Consider the following 20,756-nt stretch of genomic DNA (forward strand, 5'->3'; position numbering starts at 1 on the left):
TTTACTAAAAAAATTCTTTTCACTCATGGTAGATGGTGTTGTAACCAACAAAATTTTGCAATTATGAATTGACTCATTTGATTTTACTTTATATATGCTATAAAAATGCAATTTTTTGTTCTGGACAATTGGTACTTTTGTTAAAAATTTAATTTTGTAATTTTTATTGTACAGAAGAACTTTTACAGTTACACATTTAAATGTATGGTTAATAAACTCCTTTTATCACTACCCAGGAAAAATGACATGGATATAATAGTTTCCTGTTCCAATCAGGGTGTTCGATTTTGGTGTCTCCTTGGCTTACACCATTATTGCCTTTCACAAGAAATGCTAAAAATGATAACCTTCCATTTTGATACATTTATTAATTTTTGCTTGGAATTCATGGTCACCATTTAAGAGTGTGACTACTGTAGTTTTTGTACAAGCATTTGTGACATGTTCTATTGATTAATTGGTACTTCTGCATACATTTAGTCTTCAAGATAATGCCACTAGAAAAAATCTGATGATGTAAGGTCGGGTGATCTGGCTGGCCACTCTACTGGACCACTTCTACCAATCCAGTGGCCACTGAAGTTGTGATTTAATGTTCTTGGGCTAGTGTGGAATAATGTGCTAGAGAACCCATCTAGTTGAAGTTACACATTCTATCATACTATGAGGGGACATCTTCCAACAGAATCAGTTGCTCATATTTCTATGAGTTACGATATATTTCTCTCTTCAGTGAGCCTGCCAAAAATAAAGGGCCAATTACTTTGTTGCCTGTGATGCAGCACCAAATGTTAACAGACAAAGGATGCTGATTAATCAGGGGTTTTCTGAACTCCAATAATGCATGTGTGCCGTGGTGTGTGAAAGTTGGTTCATTGACGAATGCTGTTTGGAGAGAGAGAAAAAAAAAACTGTGGGTCTCTTTGTAATTGCGCAAGTTTTCCAGTTTGAATATAAAAATCATTCCCATGAAGTTCTCAGTGTGTGTGACTTGGCAGGGATAGTATTTTTGATGTTTTAGGATTGCCCAAATAATTGTATGAGCAATTTCTGACTGGTGAGATAAGTCTCAGGTATTCACATGTGGACTACAAGCTGCTGCAGTTAGTGCTGCAATTTGTTTACTACTGTTTCCTGTAAGAATTGGTCTAAAAGTTCCTTTTCTTAGATGCCATATTTCCTTTGGTAGGAAATTGTTTTACAACATGATAAGTAGTTGTAGGAGACTGTGGCATATCAGCAAATCTTGAAGCATAAAGAGCAACAGCAGCATCTAAATTTCTTGCAGTCTTGCCATAAATTAAAATTATTTCAATTCTCTGTTCTACAGATAAAATGTCCATCATTTCAAATGTGCCAGAAAAGTCTTTGTGGAGAGGAATGGTGCTGAGTCATTTGGTGTTCATGCTTATAAAGGTGCTGACGCTGTGGGAGGTGCAGGAATTAGGGGGAGGGGAGCTGGCACGAGAGTGCACCACATGTGGGGGTGCTGAGTGGTGGGCCATCCATGTGAGAGTTCACTCAGTATGTGTGTATCCATGGCAAGTGCTTCTGTCACTAATTATGAACATTTTTCTTTACAATAGTTGCACACTGTAATCTCCAGTAGCCCTGTAGCAAGAGTAATGGAAAAGAACACACCAAAACCTGTCACTCGGACAGTGAGATCTGAGGGGACTCACTGAAATCAGACATCCTGATGGTGTGGGGATTCATCAAACTGAACTCTGAAGGGAGCAGAAAACTTCATTATGTTAAAAGTATCTTATGTGAAAGACTTTTAAATGTCTAAACATAAAAGTTCTATTGTATAATCAAATTTGCAAAAATAAATTAAATCTTTAACGAAAGTAGCATCTATTCAGAACAGTAGAAGCCTACATTTTTATCAGAAATGTAATGCAGAATCAAATGAGTTTGATTTGTAATTTCAAAAACTGGCAAAACTGAATTTTGTTGATTAAATTGCTTTGAGACATGTGGAAAGAAATTCTTTGGGTAAACCATACCTATTTTTTGGTGTAGAATCTGAATCTGTGATTAAAATGGAAGGGAAGGGGAGGGGGGCCAGGAGTTCTCTTCTGGAAAAAAAGGAGTTGCCCCCAATAAGGATGTTCAGGGGTTATAGGGGAGGGGGGAGACAGTTTTAGTACAGGCGGATGTCCCTTTGAAAATATTAACTTTTAAACTGGATATTTTTTGCATGTTGCATATATTTCTAAATATCTAGTAGTTCCAAGTTAAAACAAACACCCATATATTCCCATAGATACTTGGATTTTTCCATTCTTTTAATATTTCCGTATTTTCTGTGCATGGCGTGTGTAGTGTTGTCCTTCCTTTCTGTTTATAGCATTTTCTCGTATGACGTCTGTGGACCTGTTTTGGCAGGGAGTTCATGTAAGTATTCCAGTGCTTCTTGTCTATTGTTGCTGAGTATTGCCATGTCATCTGCAAATGCCAGACATTACATGATTGTTTTGATTACACAGGCCTTTCCTAACAGAATCCCTTTTACTTTCTGTTTTCATTGTTTGATAACTTTGTCCAAGATCACATTGAATAAAAGTGCTGAGAACCCATTTCATTGTCTGACTCCTATATGTATCTCATATGGTTGAGAGTTCTCCCATAAATTTTATTTTGGATGTGGTGTCGCTTGTATGAGTGCCCTATTTTTCCTGTATATTCCGTAGTCTTCTAGTGTGTCAAAGAATTTCTGCCTTTCTATGGTGTTATAGGACTTCTTAATGTTAGCAAATGTGACTACCGTGTTGTTAGTTTGGAAGGTAGGAGACGAGGTACTGGCAGAAGTAAAGCTGTGAGTACCGGGCGTGAGTCGTGCTTCGGTGGCTCAGTTGGTGAGCACTTGCCCGCGAAAGGCAAAGGTCCCGAGTTCGAGTCTCGGTCGGGCACACAGTTTTAATCTGCCAGGAAGTTTCGTGTTGTTAGTTTGTCTGACCTTCAGGAGTGTTTGGAGGTTCAAAATCTGCTCAGTACATGACTTTCCTTTTCTGAAGCCTACTTGTTATTGACCTATCTTTTTTGTCAGCTTGTGCTGCTAGATGAGTAATCTTTTGGACGGAATTTTGTAAGTGACCAGTAATAATGAAAAAATCTCTAGTTATTAGGGTGTCTTGTTGGCTTTTCTGTGCAGTGGCCGCATCAGTACACATTACCATTCCTATGGTATTTTCTCTGTAATCCATATTTCTGTGAGAATTTTATGAATTTTCTTTGTGATATTTTGATCTTTGAGTTTCCAGATCATGGCACTAATGCCAACTCCTACTGAGACTCTGTTGCTATTAAATTGTTTTATAACCTCATCTGTCTCTGTGATTGAGGGTGGATTCGAACCTGGATTTGGTATCATTTTTGTGAATTTTAACTTTTTTGTATGCTTCTTACAGTTGAGGAGTTTATCAAAGTATATTTTGAGAATTTTTCAGAGTAGTATTTGTTTCTAGAGACCTATCGGTTCTTTTAAAGCAGATATTTGGGTGCTGATAAACTTTTATATTTTCCCTGAATATTCTGTAGGAATTTCTCAATATTCCTCTTGAAGTCTTCCTCAGTTTTGTTTACTCTGCTTTATTTATATGCTCTTATAACTCCTCTAATATATTCTGAAGATTGTTTGAGAATTGTGTGGAAATCCTGCCATGTAGAATGTTGTTGTAGATTCTTCGTTCAATACCCTAATCACAAGTTTGTTCCATCATCTGTGTTTAAGTTTCCTGGGAGGTTGACCCCAGTTAATTGCCTTCTGAGCTGTGATTGCAAGGTCTGTCCAATTTTCTATTGTATTTTGATTAACTTCATCAATAATTTTGTTTGTTGATTTTGAAGTATTCATGGTCTGGTCTTATTTTGTTCTGTGTTGTCTTTCCATTTATGGGAATTGCCGTAATATTTATTTGTAGCGAGTGATGGCTACAAACTCAGACTCTAAGAACCTTTTGCATGTTCTAATGTTCAAAATTTTCATTGTATTTTTTATTTGCTTTTGCTAGATGATCTAGTTGGAATTCTCCCCCCCCCCCTTTTTTTAGGGGGAGGGTCATCTTCCATGGTGTGTGTTTTTATATTGGCTTTTGAAATTGCATTGATATAAATTTTAAATTAAAATGTTGACAATAATTTGATATGTTCTGCATCCCTGTTTGTGCGCTTGTGCACTGTATGTGATCCTGCGATTTGCTTGTACTTTTTCTCTTTGCGTAGTTGTGCATTGATGTCTCCTAATACAATTTTAACATGTCTTTCTAGTATTTTGTTTATTTCTTCCATGTCTTCCCAAAAGTCTTAGACTTCTTGCAATTTCTTTCTGTTGTGGTCATTTGTCAATGGATGTGTGTTGATGATTGTATCTCTTTTGTTTTGTGATTTGAATGTTACTGTGGATAGCCTTTCTGATATTGAATTGAAATCTGAGATGCTGTCTGTGACTAATTTTTGTATGAAAAATCCTATGCCAAGCATTGTTGGTGTTTGCCTTCTGACAGCTGGTTTTCCTTTGCATACCCTGTAGTTTTCTGTGTTAAAGTGGTTTTCATCTGTGAAACATGTCTCTTGGGTTCAGAGGATGTTGATGTAAAATTTTTCTAGTGTATCAGTAAGCTGTTTAAGTTTGACTAGTTTGATCAGTGTATTCGTGTTGAGTGTTCCAGTATAGTGTTTGTGACGAGGTTTTGAGAAGCACTGGCTCTTCTTGTTTTAGTGATGTTCCTGATCCTCCCAGGATCTGATAACAAGGAAAAAGCCCAGTACATTTACTGGGACATGAGGTAGTGGATATCATTCCTAGTGTTCCACCACAGCATTTCCAACTTAAAGGTAGTTGTGGCAATGTAGTTGGAGATCACAGTGGTTAAAAGAATTGATTCTTTAGATCAAGACATATTTGTAGCAGCTACACCAACTTGGTGAACAGAAGCTGACCACTAGCCTCTGGATGCCATTACACACACTACTGGGTTTAGGACTGTGCTAGTAATTGGTCTGCCTTGGATATTTAATTTCCCCAGGACCACCCATATCTGGCAGGCTTTCTCCTTCCCACCACCTTGGGAGGTGCCTGATGGGATATCTAACAACCCTACATGGGCACAGGATAGTTTTGTGTTACACGATAGTTATACGTCACCACTATTTTATTTCACAGCTTTAAGGATAAACTTGTTTTTCTACTAAACAATTTTCTTTCATGGAATGGCATGCTGAGAACACACAATGGCAGAAATGATGCTTTGCTATAAACATGTTATGTTAACTGAAATACACACAGCTGTAACGATACTGCTTATTAAGTATGTTCACTGCAGTTGAGAAGAAACTGAACAGAGGATGTATATGACTGTAATCTGTGTGTGCTGTTGTTAAACTCATGCTTAAGAGGAAAAAAAAAATTAAAATCCTTAATGTTCATTAGTTGTGATGCAGTGGGCTATCCTTGCAATTCGTAATTTGTGTGAAGATAATAAGGAATGCCAGGAAGTCATTGCAGGAATGACAAAGAAGGGTGAAATTGATGCAACAACACTGAACCAGATTGGCCTCACTCTCCATTCAGGAGCTGATGGTGGGGTTGGCATTGCACCACTGCCTCGTTGAATTCACAACATACTTTTTGGGAAGTGGCTAATTATTTGGTAAGTTTAAAACAAATTATGTATATTTAAATAGCATAATGTTATGTGTGAATTTTTATAATAGAACTATGAACTGAAGTTGGATGTCACATTCAACCCCAGCAATACCAACAAATTTTCCATAACATGTATTACCAAGAGAGAGTGGGGTACTTAATGCCCATAAAAAAATAAAAATTAAAATTAAAAAACCAAAAAAATTAAAGCGAAAACAAATTTTTGTAATTGATGTTAACTTTTATCATCAACATTTGAAATTATCTTTTCACACGATCTTAGCAGTTCCAACACATTTTCTGTAAAGTGTGTGCAGACAGGAGGGGTTCCTTATGACCACCACAGAAAAAATTATAAAAAGTAGAGATTTAATTAATTTTTGTTGAGTTGTTTTCACAGCATACTATTTAAAGATATATACACAAGTAAGAAGCATCCAGAACTTGAAAATAGGAATATGACATTTGTTGCAGAAAGTCACATTTGCTACTAAGACTTAAAATTTTCGGTCATGTGTTACAAAAAATTCAAAACAATTATGGAATATGCTATAAGAAATCATTGAAAACAATAAATATTTTTAAAATTTTAAAATATAAATTATACGATTAGATTACAATATTTTCGAAGGGTGTGAATAAAGCAACCCCCTCTCCCCACCCCCACCCCAGTATTGTGAGGGTTAAATTACTGTCTTTCAGTTTTGTGAAGTACAGTTAAAGATGAAGAATGAATGAATGAATTAATGAATGAATGAATGAATTAATTAATTAATTAATTTTTATTCTTGCAAACAACAACTTGGCTGGACTTGCAGAAGCGCACCTTTAATTGTGTACATTTGCTTACAGTCATGTCAAGAATATGTGAGAGATACATATAATCTCTGAAATAAAGAGAACATTATGTTAATGATAACTAGTGCATAGTACCCTGAAAATATTAGCATGCACACATTTCAGTCAAACCATTTTCTTTGCAAATATCAGAAATTGATCAACTTCGTGAGTTCTCAGTTCTAATATAAATTTTATTATCTTCCCTTTAAACTGCTAAATTGGTAGGTTCCTAATACATTGAGATGTTAGGATTTGATTTATTTATTCTTAGAACACTTCTACATATTTCTATGGGCCATTTTCCAGTGGTTATGAGTGTACCTTCGTGGGAGTACAAAGACACACTGTTTATGTACCCCCATGATGACAGACTCATAACCACTGGCAAATGGCTCTGGTGGCCAAAACAGGTTCTGATGATCAAAAACAAAAGTGCAACTGGTGCTGCTATTTGTTTCCAAGGAATGACATCAAGTCATATTTGTTCTTGATATTGTGCATGTGGCACACGTCACACTCTAGGTAGTTTCTCAATTATCTTTATACAATAATACTATAAAATAAGCGGTAGTAGAGTCATAATTTCAAGTTTTCTGGGTACCATCTGTGTACTATCCTAAGTGCCACTTTCTGTAATTTAAAAACATTACTTCTATGTATAGGATGGTTCAAAAAGAGCAAAGGTTTTGATATATCAAAGTAAGAAGTTTATTAGTACAAAAAACACAAACAAAATACATAAACATTCATGTAACATTCCCATTTCATGTATGAAAAATGAGATGCTTACGACCGCCTCTACTGTGCTGTCATGCAAGAACACTGTCCATGAAATTTATATGACTGCACTAAAAGTTTCAACATCCATTTGGCTGACTTCAAGTCGTGGATGTTTTCTGGGTTTATTGATATACAGCACTGGCTTAAGATGACTCCAAAGGAAAAAGTCACAAAGAGTTAAGTCACATGGTGTTGGTGGCCATTGATGATCAGCATTGCACAAAATGAGGTGATCCGGGAACTGCTTATAGAGAAACATAATTGTTTTTGTGGGAAGTATGGCAAGTGGCACCATCCTGCTGAAACCACAACTCTTAAATATCCATTCCATCCAAATGAGGCCACAAATTTCCCTTATAATTGTACAGTATCAGTTTCCATTGACTGTCACATCCTGTTCTACATCAACTTGAAAAAACGAGGGCCAATGATGCTGCCCAACCAAAAGCCGCGCCAAACTGCGTTTCCCTTTCTTGGATTATGCAAGGATTTTCTGACACACACATATGGCTGATCTGCTTATTTACATCATCTTCTTCACTGAAGATGATTTTGTTTGTGAAGCTTTCGTCCTCTCAGAACCCAGTCAACAAACGATTGTCTGTTCTCATGAGCCAACAGTTCCAGCTGCTGTGTCAGCTGAATTTTGTAGGGGTGGTAATGTAGATCATACTGGAGAATTGTCTGTACTGAAGAAAAGCTTCAGCCCAATTGTTGGGAATGGTGAAGAATTGATTTCATTGGGGTAACAGCCACACTGTCATGAACCACCACAATGATCGGTCAAGGATGTTTAAGATTCACTGTTGAACCTGTCTCAAAATAACTTTTTCATAAGCCTGCGAGCTGTTGATTCATTTGGTTCCTCATTACAACAAAGTCACCTGACACTGCTGCCTAACTTTCTCCATTCTGATAAAACTTTCTCATGATTAGCATATGTTGCACACAAGTGAACTTCTCCAAGGTTAGACACTGAATGTGAGAAATTCAAACTGAGTCAGCAATTGGAATGTTCCTGGAAATGGAAACGAATCAAATCAGTGTCACCAACCAACAAACAAAGATTTGCCAATCATTTCAATACCAATTCTCTTTTTGAACCATCCTTCCTTTCATGACCCCACATAACGACACCCTCCGTTATGTGATTACATATTGAGGGATAATAAATAACTCTGAGAAGAAATATGCTGTTACCAATTTTGCATACCTCCATCTCTAAATGATTATCTCAAAACAATTTGGAATTGGTTGTCATCCCAAGGAAATTAACAGCAGTTACATTCTTCCATTAATATAAGCTTCTATGAAATATATAGGTTATGTACTTCGTCTTGGTTGATTCAACCGCAACAGTAGTTTTCTCTACTTCATATTGATACTTTGCTATTTTTTCTGATGTTATAAAGTGTCAAGATAATCTGCATCTACTGATCGTGTAATATAATGGCACCTTCTACTCACAAGTTATTAACATAAATAATATTGAATCCAGTATAGAACCTTGACAGACACTAATTTGCTCTGTAGGCACACTCTGTGCTGTTAATTTCAACAATTTGCATTTTTATTAAGATTTCATCCATTTAATGGCATATTCTATAATTCTATAGAAATGTACCTTGTTCAATAGTATTTCATGGAACACAGTTTCAAAAGTTTTTGATAAGTCAAAAAGCCTGTTTTGTACTCTTAATAACTAATATGTTTTCAAATTGCTTATGTTTGGAAATGACAGACATCTTTAACTGTGTTAAAACCTGATCTAAAAACAAATTGGCCATTGCAGTTGATTTTATTTGTACAAGTTTGTCTGTTTAGTATGGCTCCCATCATTTTTGCCAACATAAGGGTAAATGGCACAGCTGATAGTTGTCAGAGGCTACTTTCCTTGTGGTCTGGAATAATGTTTGCATACTTCAGTGCCCATAAGAACTGAACTTGCAAAAGACCTGTACATGTATGTACTATATGTGCAAGCAGTCCTGCTGGATAAACTCGTTCACATTTTAATGCTGCTGAATTTAAGCCATAAATGTCAGTAATGACGTAGTTTCTTCTTTTCAATATTATGAAAACACCTTGCATCTCAGTCAGTCTAAAGTTAAATGTTACTTTTTGGCTTTGTGGTGTTTTCCAAAAAGAACTTGTGATTCATTAGTATGTTGCAATAGTTGATCTAGACATTTTAAATTTTTGATGTAGAAGTGAAGGATAATGTTATTTAGGGATAAATGGTGTTTGTTTCTTTTTAATTTAAAATATCTTAATGAGTGTGTTTAGAGATAGGAACTATACGTAGCAGAAAGAATCCAGCATTATATATGAAACAAACACAAAATGGAGTAGGAAACTTTGAGAATTCAGGTATTTTAGAAAAGAAGGATAAAGGAAAATTTTTAACACGTGGGAAAGGAGCAGGTAGAACTCAAGGTGGAAAGAGATGGTCCAGCCAGGAGGGTAGATGGACGGGGTACATACTGTGCTTGTTATTGTCTCAGAAAGTGATTGCAGAATAGTTTCTTAGAGTGTGGTATGTGCATTCTATTGTGTGTGCATTGGACATGCCATTATTATTTAGATCTCAAATCCAGATGCCATGTACATATTTTTCTTTTTTTTTCAAACTGTGGTGTAATATTCTTTTGTATTCTGTTGCTTGAAGGTTTTTGCATGTAATGCCCCTTAAACTCTCTTACTACCAGAACATAATATTGTAGCTAATCTTCATATTAAACTAATACTATGTGACTATACGGCAAAATTTGAGCTGCAACTGAGCAAAATAGTACATTAGTTAAGGCATCAGACTAGTCTTTTGAAAGATTGGGGGTTCAAATCCCCCATCTGGCCATTAAACTGTAGGCTTTCCACAATTTCATCGAATTCCTGAAGGTGACTTTCAGGATGTATCCTTTGAAAAAGGACAGGGCTGTTTCCCTTCCCCATACTTGTCAAATTTGAGCTTTTGCTCCATCTCTCTCTGTCAAGGATATGATGTTAACCCCCAATTTTTCTTTCTTCCCTCAGTTACATCATCAACAAAACTTAATCCTTCAAGAGGCCACCTGTGAGAGTAGGTACATATGGCATTGGCTTACAGTGTCAAGTATTTCTTTGTAATGATGTAACGATCATATGGTTTCGAGTAATATTTCGTGGGCACAAAAAAATGTGTGCTGTGAAGACCCAGTATGCTTTGCAGCACGAGAGAAGGGTCCTTGCTTCATTATTCAATCTTGGTGATTTGTCCTGGTAACAGTGGTTCAGAACTCTGTAACGAGAAACTCGCAGCTTACTTTGTATCTGCTGACAGTGCTGACAGTTTTCACATGGTTGGTTTACCTTTTAACCTTTAACCTCCCCCCCCCCCCTCTCTCTCTCTCTCTCTCTCTCTCTCTCTCTCTCTCTCTCTCTCTCTCTCTCTCTCACACACACACACACACACACACACACATATTCCCAAAGAGGGAACTAGTAGTTCTAGGAGCCAGCTAGTGTGCATTTCCGTATGTATTTATTGACTGTAATTCACTTTTTGTTCTTGACATCTCTCACAATTTATTAAAAATGTGTAACTTCTCTTTTTAAAAAAATTAAGGATAAGTGATGTAGCAGTTATGTCACTGGACTTTATAAATGAAGATCAAGTATCCAAGTATGACCATCCAGATATACCTAATTTTCCTGTACTAAGGTGGTTACATGCCAAGCTAGTTCCTTTTACAAAGCAAAGAGCAATTTCCCCCTTCATACTTGTCCAGCTGAGCTATTGCCTCATTTATAATGACTGCAGTATCCATAACAGGTTCCTGCCTTTATTATCAGACACCAAACAACTGAGGGTATTGTCCAAAGATTTTTATTTTGAAAATATCCTACTTTCTTTTCTTTACAGGATGATGCCAGGCCACTAAGTGTGTCCTTAAATGGCAGCTGGAGATGGTCAGGTAAATGACTTGTATCGAAACGCCCATCATACATCTTGTCATGTTTGAGCCAAAATCTGATTCTCCAAAGAATATATTTTGGGAATTCCTTTGCTAAATGCTGAACAAATGGTTAATATGAACTGCAGATCATATTTAGGCTGAGAATCATGTTATGAACTGTGTCATAAATAACACTATTTCTTGCAGTGCAAGTTTTCATAATCATTCCTGTGCACACTGTCAGCTGGGCACCTGATATAATGTTATTTCACTGGATGAAATGTGATAGCAAGCATTCTGATTTATGTGCGATGTTCTTAGAATAAATTGGACTGTTTCTCAGTGTCAGTGTTTCCTTTGTTTTCATACAAATCCTCCTGTAGACTGTGAATGTTTACACAAACTGGTGCATTATTAGTAAACACCAGATGACTGAGAATGATATGGACAGCACGCAGGTAGATGAGGGAAGACTTTGGTAACCAAGAAACTGCCTGTTGTGGTAAATGGTACAGTCATTTGCAGTGACAAGCTAGAATATAGGCCTCTATATTTAGACTCAGATCATTAAAGCATAGACTGCTGAACAAGTAGGACACACACTGGGCTTAATCAAGACAAAGAGGATTGGAAAACATAATAAAAATCACATTATAAATAGGTAAATGCAATAGACACCATGTAAATACTGTTCCATTATGTAGTAATTTAAGGGGCAAACTTACTGAACTCCAATACTGGCTGGACAAAATACACTGCAGCATTCTGTGGGATAATGAATACTGCATCCAAAGCTCACAAATAGACTTATTTCTATCCTTTGGCTACACATCAATCACAATGAGTAATAAATATAAACATCAGTCACTGATTAGGCCTGTGGCCTATTCCAAGTTGCCATTTGCTGCCTACAAGCAGTACAAAGAACACACTATGGTTGTGGGATGTGTGATCGTGTCGCAAAGTCCTCCAGCCACTATTTCCAGCAGATGAACCTTGATGATGCCACTGCTTCTTTATTCATGCAGCTCCTCATTTGGCCTCAGGATGATGAGTAGACCCCATTCCAATCGCCCATGCCTACAAAAATCTGAAGAGGTACTGGGAACGGAACCTTTCCGTGCTGAAATCAACAGTGCTAACCATTTGGCTTTGAAGGTGGTCACAATGAGTAATAAGTCATTTTTTCTTCTACTGTTATAGCTTGCCTTCTGAAATTGTTATGGATTGTTTGACAAATTTCGTTAGCAAATGTGTATGTTGTGAATGTGCAATTGAAATGCCTATCTTCTTGAAGAGATACCTGTCAGATGATTATGGATTTTGATTTTATTATTGACAACATTAATTTCTATGATGGTGGTCAGATTTTTAAGGACTTTCCTTCAAATATTACAGTATTTTTTGTAGAAAGCAAGTAATGTCAGATCTTGAGTTATTATGGCCATTCTACAGTCAAACCTCCATATAACGATTACTAATACAATGACAAACCTGGGTACAACAACAATTTTATATGGCCCTGGGTGATTTTCTGTATGTTTTATGTAAATTACCCCCCCCCCCCCCCCCCCCCCCCCCCCCCCCCCCCCCCCCCCCCCCCCCATGAACCATGGACCTTGCCGTTGGTGGGGATGCTTGCGTGCCTCAGCGATACAGATAGCCGTACCGTAGGTGCAACCACAACGGAGGGGTATCTGTTGAGAGGCCAGACAAACGTGTGGTTCCTGAAGAGGGGCAGCAGCCTTTTCAGTAGTTGCAGGGGCAACAGTCTGGATGATTGACTGATCTGGCCTTGTAACAATAACCAAAACGGCCTCGCTGTGCTGGTACTGCGAACGGCTGAAAGCAAGGGGAAACTACAGCCGTAATTTTTCCCGAGGGCATGCAGCTTTACTGTATGATTAAATGATGATGGCGTCCTCTTGGGTAAAATATTCCGGAGGTAAAATAGTCCCCCATTCGGATCTCCGGGCGGGGACTACTCAAGAGGATGTCATTATCAGGAGAAAGAAAACTGGCGTTTTACGGATCGGAGTGTGGAATGTCAGATCCCTTAATCGGGCAGGTAGGTTAGAAAATTTAAAAAGGGAAATGGATAGGTTAAAGTTAGATATAGTGGGAATTAGTGAAGTTCAGTGGCAGGAGGAACAAGACTTCTGGTCAGGTGACTACAGGGTTATAAACACAAAATCAAATAGGGGTAATGCAGGAGTAGGTTTAATAATGAATAGGAAAATAGGAATGCGGGTAAGCTACTACAAACAGCCATAGTGAACGCATTATTGTGGCCAAGATAGATACGAAGCCCACACCTACTACAGTAGTACAAGTTTATATGCCAACTAGCTCTGCAGATGACGAAGAAATTGAAGAAATGTATGATGAAATAAAAGAAATTATTCAGATTGTGAAGGGAGACGAAAATTTAATAGTCATGGGTGACTGGAATTCGAGTGTAGGAAAAGGGAGAGAAGGAAACATAGTAGGTGAATATGGATTGGGGCTAAGAAATGAAAGAGGAAGCCGCCTGGTAGAATTTTGCACAGAGCACAACATAATCATAGCTAACACTTGGTTTAAGAATCATGAAAGAAGGTTGTATACATGGAAGAACCCTGGAGATACTAAAAGGTATCAGATAGATTATATAATGGTAAGACAGAGATTTAGGAACCAGATTTTAAATTGTAAGACATTTCCAGGGGCAGATGTGGACTCTGACCACAATCTATTGGTTATGACCTGTAGATTAAAACTGAAGAAACTGCAAAAAGGTGGGAATTTAAGGAGATGGGACCTGGATAAACTGAAAGAACCAGAGGTTGTACAGAGTTTCAGAGAGAGCATAAGGGAACAATTGACAGGAATGGGGGAAAGAAATACAGTAGAAGAAGAATGGGCAGCTTTGAGGGATGAAGTAGCGAAGGCAGCAGAGGATCAAGTAGGTAAAAAGACGAGGGCTAGTAGAAATCCTTGGGTAACAGAAGAAATATTGAATTTAATTGATGAAAGGAGAAAATATAAAAATGCAGTAAATGAAGCAGGCAAAAAGGAATACAAACGTCTCAAAAATGAGATCGACAGGAAGTGCAAAATGACTAAGCAGGGATGGCTAGAGGACAAATGTAAGGATGTAGAGGCCTATCTCACTAGGGGTAAGATAGATACTGCCTACAGGAAAATTAAAGAGACCTTTGGAGATAAGAGAACGATTTGTATGAATATCAAGAGCTCAGATGGAAACCCAGTTCTAAGCAAAGAAGGGAAAGAAGAACGGTGGAAGGAGTATATAGAGGGTCTATACAAGGGCGATGTACTTGAGGACAATATTATGGAAATGGAAGAGGATGTAGATGAAGATGAAATGGGAGATATGATACTGCGTGAAGAGTTTGACAGAGCACTGAAAGACCAAAGTCGAAACAAGGCCCCGGGAGTAGACAGCATTCCATTAGAACTACTGACGGCCTTGGGAGAGCCAGTCATGACAAAACTCTACCATCTGGTGAGCAAGATGTATGAAACAGGCAAAATACCCTCAGACTTCAAGAAGAATATAATAATTCCAATCCCAAAGAAAGCAGGTGTTGACAGATGTGAAAATTACCGAACTATCAGTTTAATAAGTCACAGCTGCAAAATACTAACACGAATTCTTCACAGTCGAATGGAAAAACTAGTAGAAGCCAACCTCGGGGAAGATCAGTTTGGGTTCCGTAGAAACACTGGAACACATGAGGCAATACTGACCTTACGACTTATCTTAGAAGAAAGATTAAGGAAAGGCAAACCTACGTTTCTAGCATTTGTAGACTTAGAGAAAGCTTTTGACAATGTTGACTGGAATACTCTCTTTCAAATTCTAAAGGTGGCAGGGGTAAAATACAGGGAGCGAAAGGCTATTTACAATTTGTACAGAAACCAGATGGCAGTTATAAGAGTCGAGGGACATGAAAGGGAAGCAGTGGTTGGGAAGGGAGTAAGACAGGGTTGCAGCCTCTCCCCGATGTTGTTCAATCTGTATATTGAGCAAGCAGTAAAGGAAACAAAAGAAAAATTCGGAGTAGGTATTAAAATTCATGGAGAAGAAATAAAAACTTTGAGGTTCGCCGATGACATTGTAATTCTGTCAGAGACAGCAAAGGACTTGGAAGAGCAGTTGAATGGAATGGACAGTGTCTTGAAAGGAGGATATAAGATGAACATCAACAAAAGCAAAATAAGGATAATGGAATGTAGTCGAATTAAGTCGGGTGATGCTGAGGGAATTAGATTAGGAAATGAGACACTTAAAGTAGTAAAGGAGTTTTGCTATTTGGGGAGCAAAATAACTGATGATGGTCGAAGTAGAGAGGATATAAAATGTAGACTGGCAATGGCAAGGAAAGCGTTTCTGAAGAAGAGAAATTTGTTAACATCGAGTATAGATTTAAGTGTCAGGAAGTCATTTCTGAAAGTATTTGTATGGAGTGTAGCTATGTATGGAAGTGAAACATGGATGATAAATAGTTTGGACAAGAAGAGAATAGAAGCTTTCGAAATGTGGTGCTACAGAAGAATGCTGAAGATTAGATGGGTAGATCACATAACTAATGAGGAAGTATTGAATAGGATTGGGGAGAAGAGAAGTTTGTGGCACAACTTGACCAGAAGAAGGGATCGGTTGGTAGGACATGTTCTGAGGCATCAAGGGATCACCAATTTAGTATTGGAGGGCAGCGTGGAGGGTAAAAATCGTAGAGGGAGACCAAGAGATGAATACACTAAGCAGATTCAGAAGGATGTAGGTTGCAGTAGGTACTGGGAGATGAAGAAGCTTGCACAGGATAGAGTAGCATGGAGAGCTGCATCAAACCAGTCTCAGGACTGAAGACCACAACAACAACAACCCCTCATTACAACAACGAAGTGAAATTAGCAACACCCTGTTAGAATGAAGACAAAATTTTGAGGAATTTACTATTTCCTGCTTCTAAGATGTTCACTACAGCGGTAGGTACTGTTTACTTAGCTACTAGACTTTCGGCACTTTATTTTATCAGAAGCTTCGCTACAAACTACAGTACTGTATTTATTCTAGTGGTAAAGGGGATAGCGTACAGCTGCTGGCGAGCTGTGCTGAGCGGCAAATGCCAAAGGGCTTCTTTGTTTGAGCGAGTCCATTGTTGAGCTTCAGTAGCAGACAGAAGTGTTTTGTTGGGCTGATACACATCTTATCTCTGTGATTTTTGCAATCTGTGAATGTTTTTAGTTGATGTAAATACTTTAGACTTCACTAAGATTTGAACAATGGCTGGAACTTGGAAACAAATAAGGTTGGAAGCAAAAACGGAGGTTTTCCATGACATTGATAATGGAATGAAACAAGTAGATGTGATGAGGAAGTATGGTCATGCACAAGCTACATTCCCTAAAAAAAATGAAAATAAATTGAAGAAAGTTTTTTAGATGGCAAATTTAACAATTCAAAAAAAAGAATAAAGACAGCTGCTGCTTATGATGTGGACAGTGCTACACTGTGGAGGTTTAATGAGATGCGTGCACAGAATGTACCAATTAATGGTCTGTTGATATATCAAAAAGCCTTAGATTTCATTAAGTTGCATGGTGATTCTAATTTTAAGGCAAGTAATGGATGGTTGCAAAGATTTAAGGACACGCATGGGATCATTTTTAAAGTGATTTCAGGAGAAGAAAAATCAGCACCTTTAGGTGATGCAGAATTTTGGAGGAAAAACAACCAAACTATCAGAAAAATATTGTCCTCAGAACTTGTACAATACGGATGAGACGGAATTGTTTTATCAACTGATGCCAGAGAAGACGATGGCCTTTAGAGGAGAAAAGTGTAAAGGAGGGAAGCAGTCTAAAGTACACCTAACTGTTCTTCTCTGCAGCGATGCGTCAGGGACACATAAATTGACAACACTGGTGATCAGACGATCAGCAAGCCAACGGTGCTTCAAATATGTAAAAAGCTTACCAGGTAAGAGGGTACATACAGTTTATTTTACCTTCTTTTAATTTATAAGTTAATTCAGTACAGCATAGCTTCAGCTGTAATGTTTTGCTCCAGTTGTATTGTAAATGTGATTTATTTTATTGCAGTCAATTACAAGACAAATCCGAAAGCATGGATGACGCCTACTCTTTTTAGCAAGTGGTTGCTTTTGCTTGATAAAAAGATGTCAATGAAGAATAAGAAAACTGCATTGCTGGTGGATAATTGTAGTGCGATTAACATGCCGGCGTTGAAGAATGTTGAACTATGCTGCTTTCCCCTGAACTGTACTTTGATTCTTCAGCCACTAGATATGGGGATAATTAATAACTTTAAGACAAAATACCATTCACATTTAGTTAAACACGTGATTGCAGACATTGAAAGAAAGGTGAGCAATCCCTACAGTTTCAATGTGAAGCAGGCTTGTGACATGATTGCTAGCTCCTGGAACAGTGTACAGCTGACTGTGATTGTGAACAGCTGGAAAAGTGCAAGAATTTCTGAAAGTGAAGATGTTGGTGAGAATGTTGTGGTGGATGAAATAACTCAGGATGACATTCAAAGTGATCCGGAGATTTATTCAGCAGTTACTGGAAAAACCATAAATGCTTTAGTAGTTCAATACTTGTCAGTGGATGATGAAGCGTTGGTGTTTGAAGCATATACTGACAAATCTATCATTGAGGAGTTAAATGATAATTAACCTGTTGAAGATTGTGATGACAACAGTGACCTGATAAGTGCAAATCGCCCTCGTCTGGTGTAGCTAATAGGTCAGTTGGAAACCATTCAGCAAGTAGCATCTTAGAGCCCCAGTCTTTCAGCGCAGCAGTTGATTGGGTTAGAGGAGATAAGACAACGTACACCAAAGTAAGGTATTGTACAGATACAGTGTTGATAAAAGAAGTGACCAAAATGTTTCATTATTTGTCTTTTAATGTTATTTTTCTTCAGAAAAGTACTACAGTAATCTACTTCTTGGCCACAAAAACATGGCTCCCTGCTCCGAGTCACAATAACAAAACCTCATTATAACAATAACCCTTGTGCAACAATTTAATTTTCATGGTCCCATGAAATTAGTTATATCGAGGTTTGACTGTATAAATTTCCATTTTACTGTTATATGATATTTTAATCCCTTTAGTTATCCACAGGTTACACTTTTGTTTCACAACTTTTAAGCAAACATGCTTTCAAATATTGACACACATTTACTATTTAAAATACTGAATTTCACATTTGCCTCTCTTTGCATATACAAACTCATTCCACTTCTCTTAAGTTATTCTTAAAACATTGTAACATGGTGTCATGAATAAGCCTCAGTGCTTTGTATGCAGATGCCTTTATTAATTGTGCATCATAATCAGATAGTCCCTTAACAGTTCGGTAAACATTAAGTGTTTTAACATGTGTACTGTCTATAGGAATGTAACCAATCAAGGTGCTACTATCTTGCTGCACACGAGTTGGAAAATTCACTACTGAGTTCAGATTGAAACAGCTAAATTTGATACCAGTTCATTCTTCCTGTCAGAATCCTTTAAAAATCAGAATACCCCTGCTTTTCCTTGCAAATAGAACTCTTGATGATGGCACTTTCTGAGAGTGCCTTAAAATTACAGTTATACTTTAAGTGTATAAAAAGGGCCCATATCAGTAGTCCCATTATGCCAAAAAAATAGAGAACTGTATACTTACATATATTTGAAAATATGGAAAACCAGTTTGTATTCAGAATGAACTTATCATCCTTAAAATAAGTTGAAAGCATGCTAACAGCAAGCCATAATGGTTATGAAAGTTGATTAACCACCAGGGATATTCTTATATACTTAATTAAAGCTTCTGATTCTGTATCACACTATATTTTTATGAAGATAATAAAACATTATGATGTTGTAGGTAAGTCACTTTATTTAATTAGATCCTTTACAGGTAATAGGCACAGTTAGTTTATGTTAATAGGCAGAGAACAAAACTCATGAAAATCCTACAGGAATCGGTACTTGGGGTCTTCCACTTTATTGCTTCTGTTAACGACTTTGAGGTTCGCCGATGACATTGTAATTCTGTCAGAGACAGCAAAGGACTTGGAAGAGCAGTTGAATGGAATGGACAGTGTCATGAAAGGAGGGTATAAGATGAACATCAACAAAAGCAAAACGAGGATAATGGAATGTAGTCGAATTAAGTCTGGTGATGCTGAGGGAATTAGATTAGGAAATGAGACACTTAAAGTAGTAAAGGAGTATTGCTATTTGGGGAGCAAAATAACTGATGATGGTCGAAGTAGAGAGGATATAAAATGTAGACTGGCAATGGCAAGGAAATCGTTTCTGAAGAAGAGAAATTTGTTAACATCGAGTATTGATTTAGGTGTCAGGAAGTTGTTTCTGAAAGTATTCGTATGGAGTGTAGCCATGTATGGAAGTGAAACATGGACGATAACTAGTTTGGACAAGAAGAGAATAGAAGCTTTCGAAATGTGGTGCTACAGAAGAATGCTGAAGTTTAGATGGGTAGATCATATAACTAATGAGGAGGCATTGAATAGGATTGGGGAGAAGAGAAGTTTGTGGCACAACTTAAGTAGAAGAAGGGATCGGTTGGCAGGACATGTTCCGAGGCATCAAGGGATCACCAATTTAGTATTGGAGGGCAGCGTGGAGGGTAAAAATCATAGAGGGAGACCAAGAGATGAAAACACTAAACAGATTCAGAAGGATGTAGGTTGCAGTAAGTACTGGGAGATGAAGAAGCTTGCACAGGATAGAGTAGCATGGAGAGCTGCATCAAACCAGTCTCAGGACTGAAGACCACAACAACAACAACGACTTCTTAAAGTCACTTCACTATTAGGTCTACCTATTTTTAAATCCTTTACATCTGAATAAACACACAAAGATAAGTACATCCGAAAAGAACTCCAAGGGACACAAAAAATAATTACATGCATCCATAGTAAGCTACTACTTACAGCTACAAAATTATTTTCTTCTTTAGACACATGTAACGTAGAGTAAGCCTTCATGTTATGTAAAGTACTTCTATAAAGAAATACGGTAAGGGTATAAGTCCTTCTGTGGCTGCAGTCCTCTGATACTGTGGCTGTTAGGAAAGGCTAACAAATAAGCTCCTGGATGAGGTAAACTTATTACTTCAAATGATCGTACATACAGTAGTTGCTACTTCTTAGTTCTTTTGACCAGCAAACATCAAGGATGGTTCCTCAGTAAAACCATATTTCAATCTGAAACTTCTAAATCTTGCTGTCATAGTACTTGTTCCATTAATGCACCTTTGCTGTGAAGTTATTTTTTTCTTCTCTTCTATTTTCTGGTCAGCAGCTGATATTCATGCCCATGGAATCGAGTATGAAATGTGACAATAGCTTTGGTGGAGGTACAACATTCAGGTGGCATGAGGAACCTCTTACAATCCCAGTTCTCTCTTCAAAAACTTGTGCATACCTGCTGTAGAAATTTAAACAATTCAAACCAATGGGACTCTGTCAGTTTAAGACAGAAATCTTAGACTT

At 37.5% G+C, this 20,756-nt stretch overlaps 1 protein-coding gene across 3 annotated transcripts in view; it reads left to right on the forward strand.

Moving 5' to 3' along the window:
- The window catches only part of LOC124616055 (ataxin-10), a 110,905-nt gene extending 91,882 nt beyond the window's left edge, over positions 1 to 19,023 (forward strand). For 2 of the 3 annotated variants that reach the window (XM_047144288.1, XM_047144289.1), the window contains 2 exons: positions 5,435 to 5,654; positions 11,172 to 11,548. In XM_047144288.1, coding sequence (XP_047000244.1) covers positions 5,435 to 5,616 — 182 coding nt within the window. In that variant the 3' untranslated portion in view covers positions 5,617 to 5,654; positions 11,172 to 11,548. Of the gene's footprint in view, positions 1 to 5,434; positions 5,655 to 11,171; positions 11,549 to 16,977; positions 17,195 to 17,316 lie in introns of those variants that run through there. The other variant, XR_006979841.1, reaches the window with a different exon arrangement.
- Positions 19,024 to 20,756: the final 1,733 nt, after the last annotated feature.

This window comes from Schistocerca americana, chromosome 5, assembly GCF_021461395.2.
Source record: "Schistocerca americana isolate TAMUIC-IGC-003095 chromosome 5, iqSchAmer2.1, whole genome shotgun sequence".
NCBI lineage: Eukaryota > Metazoa > Arthropoda > Insecta > Orthoptera > Acrididae > Schistocerca > Schistocerca americana.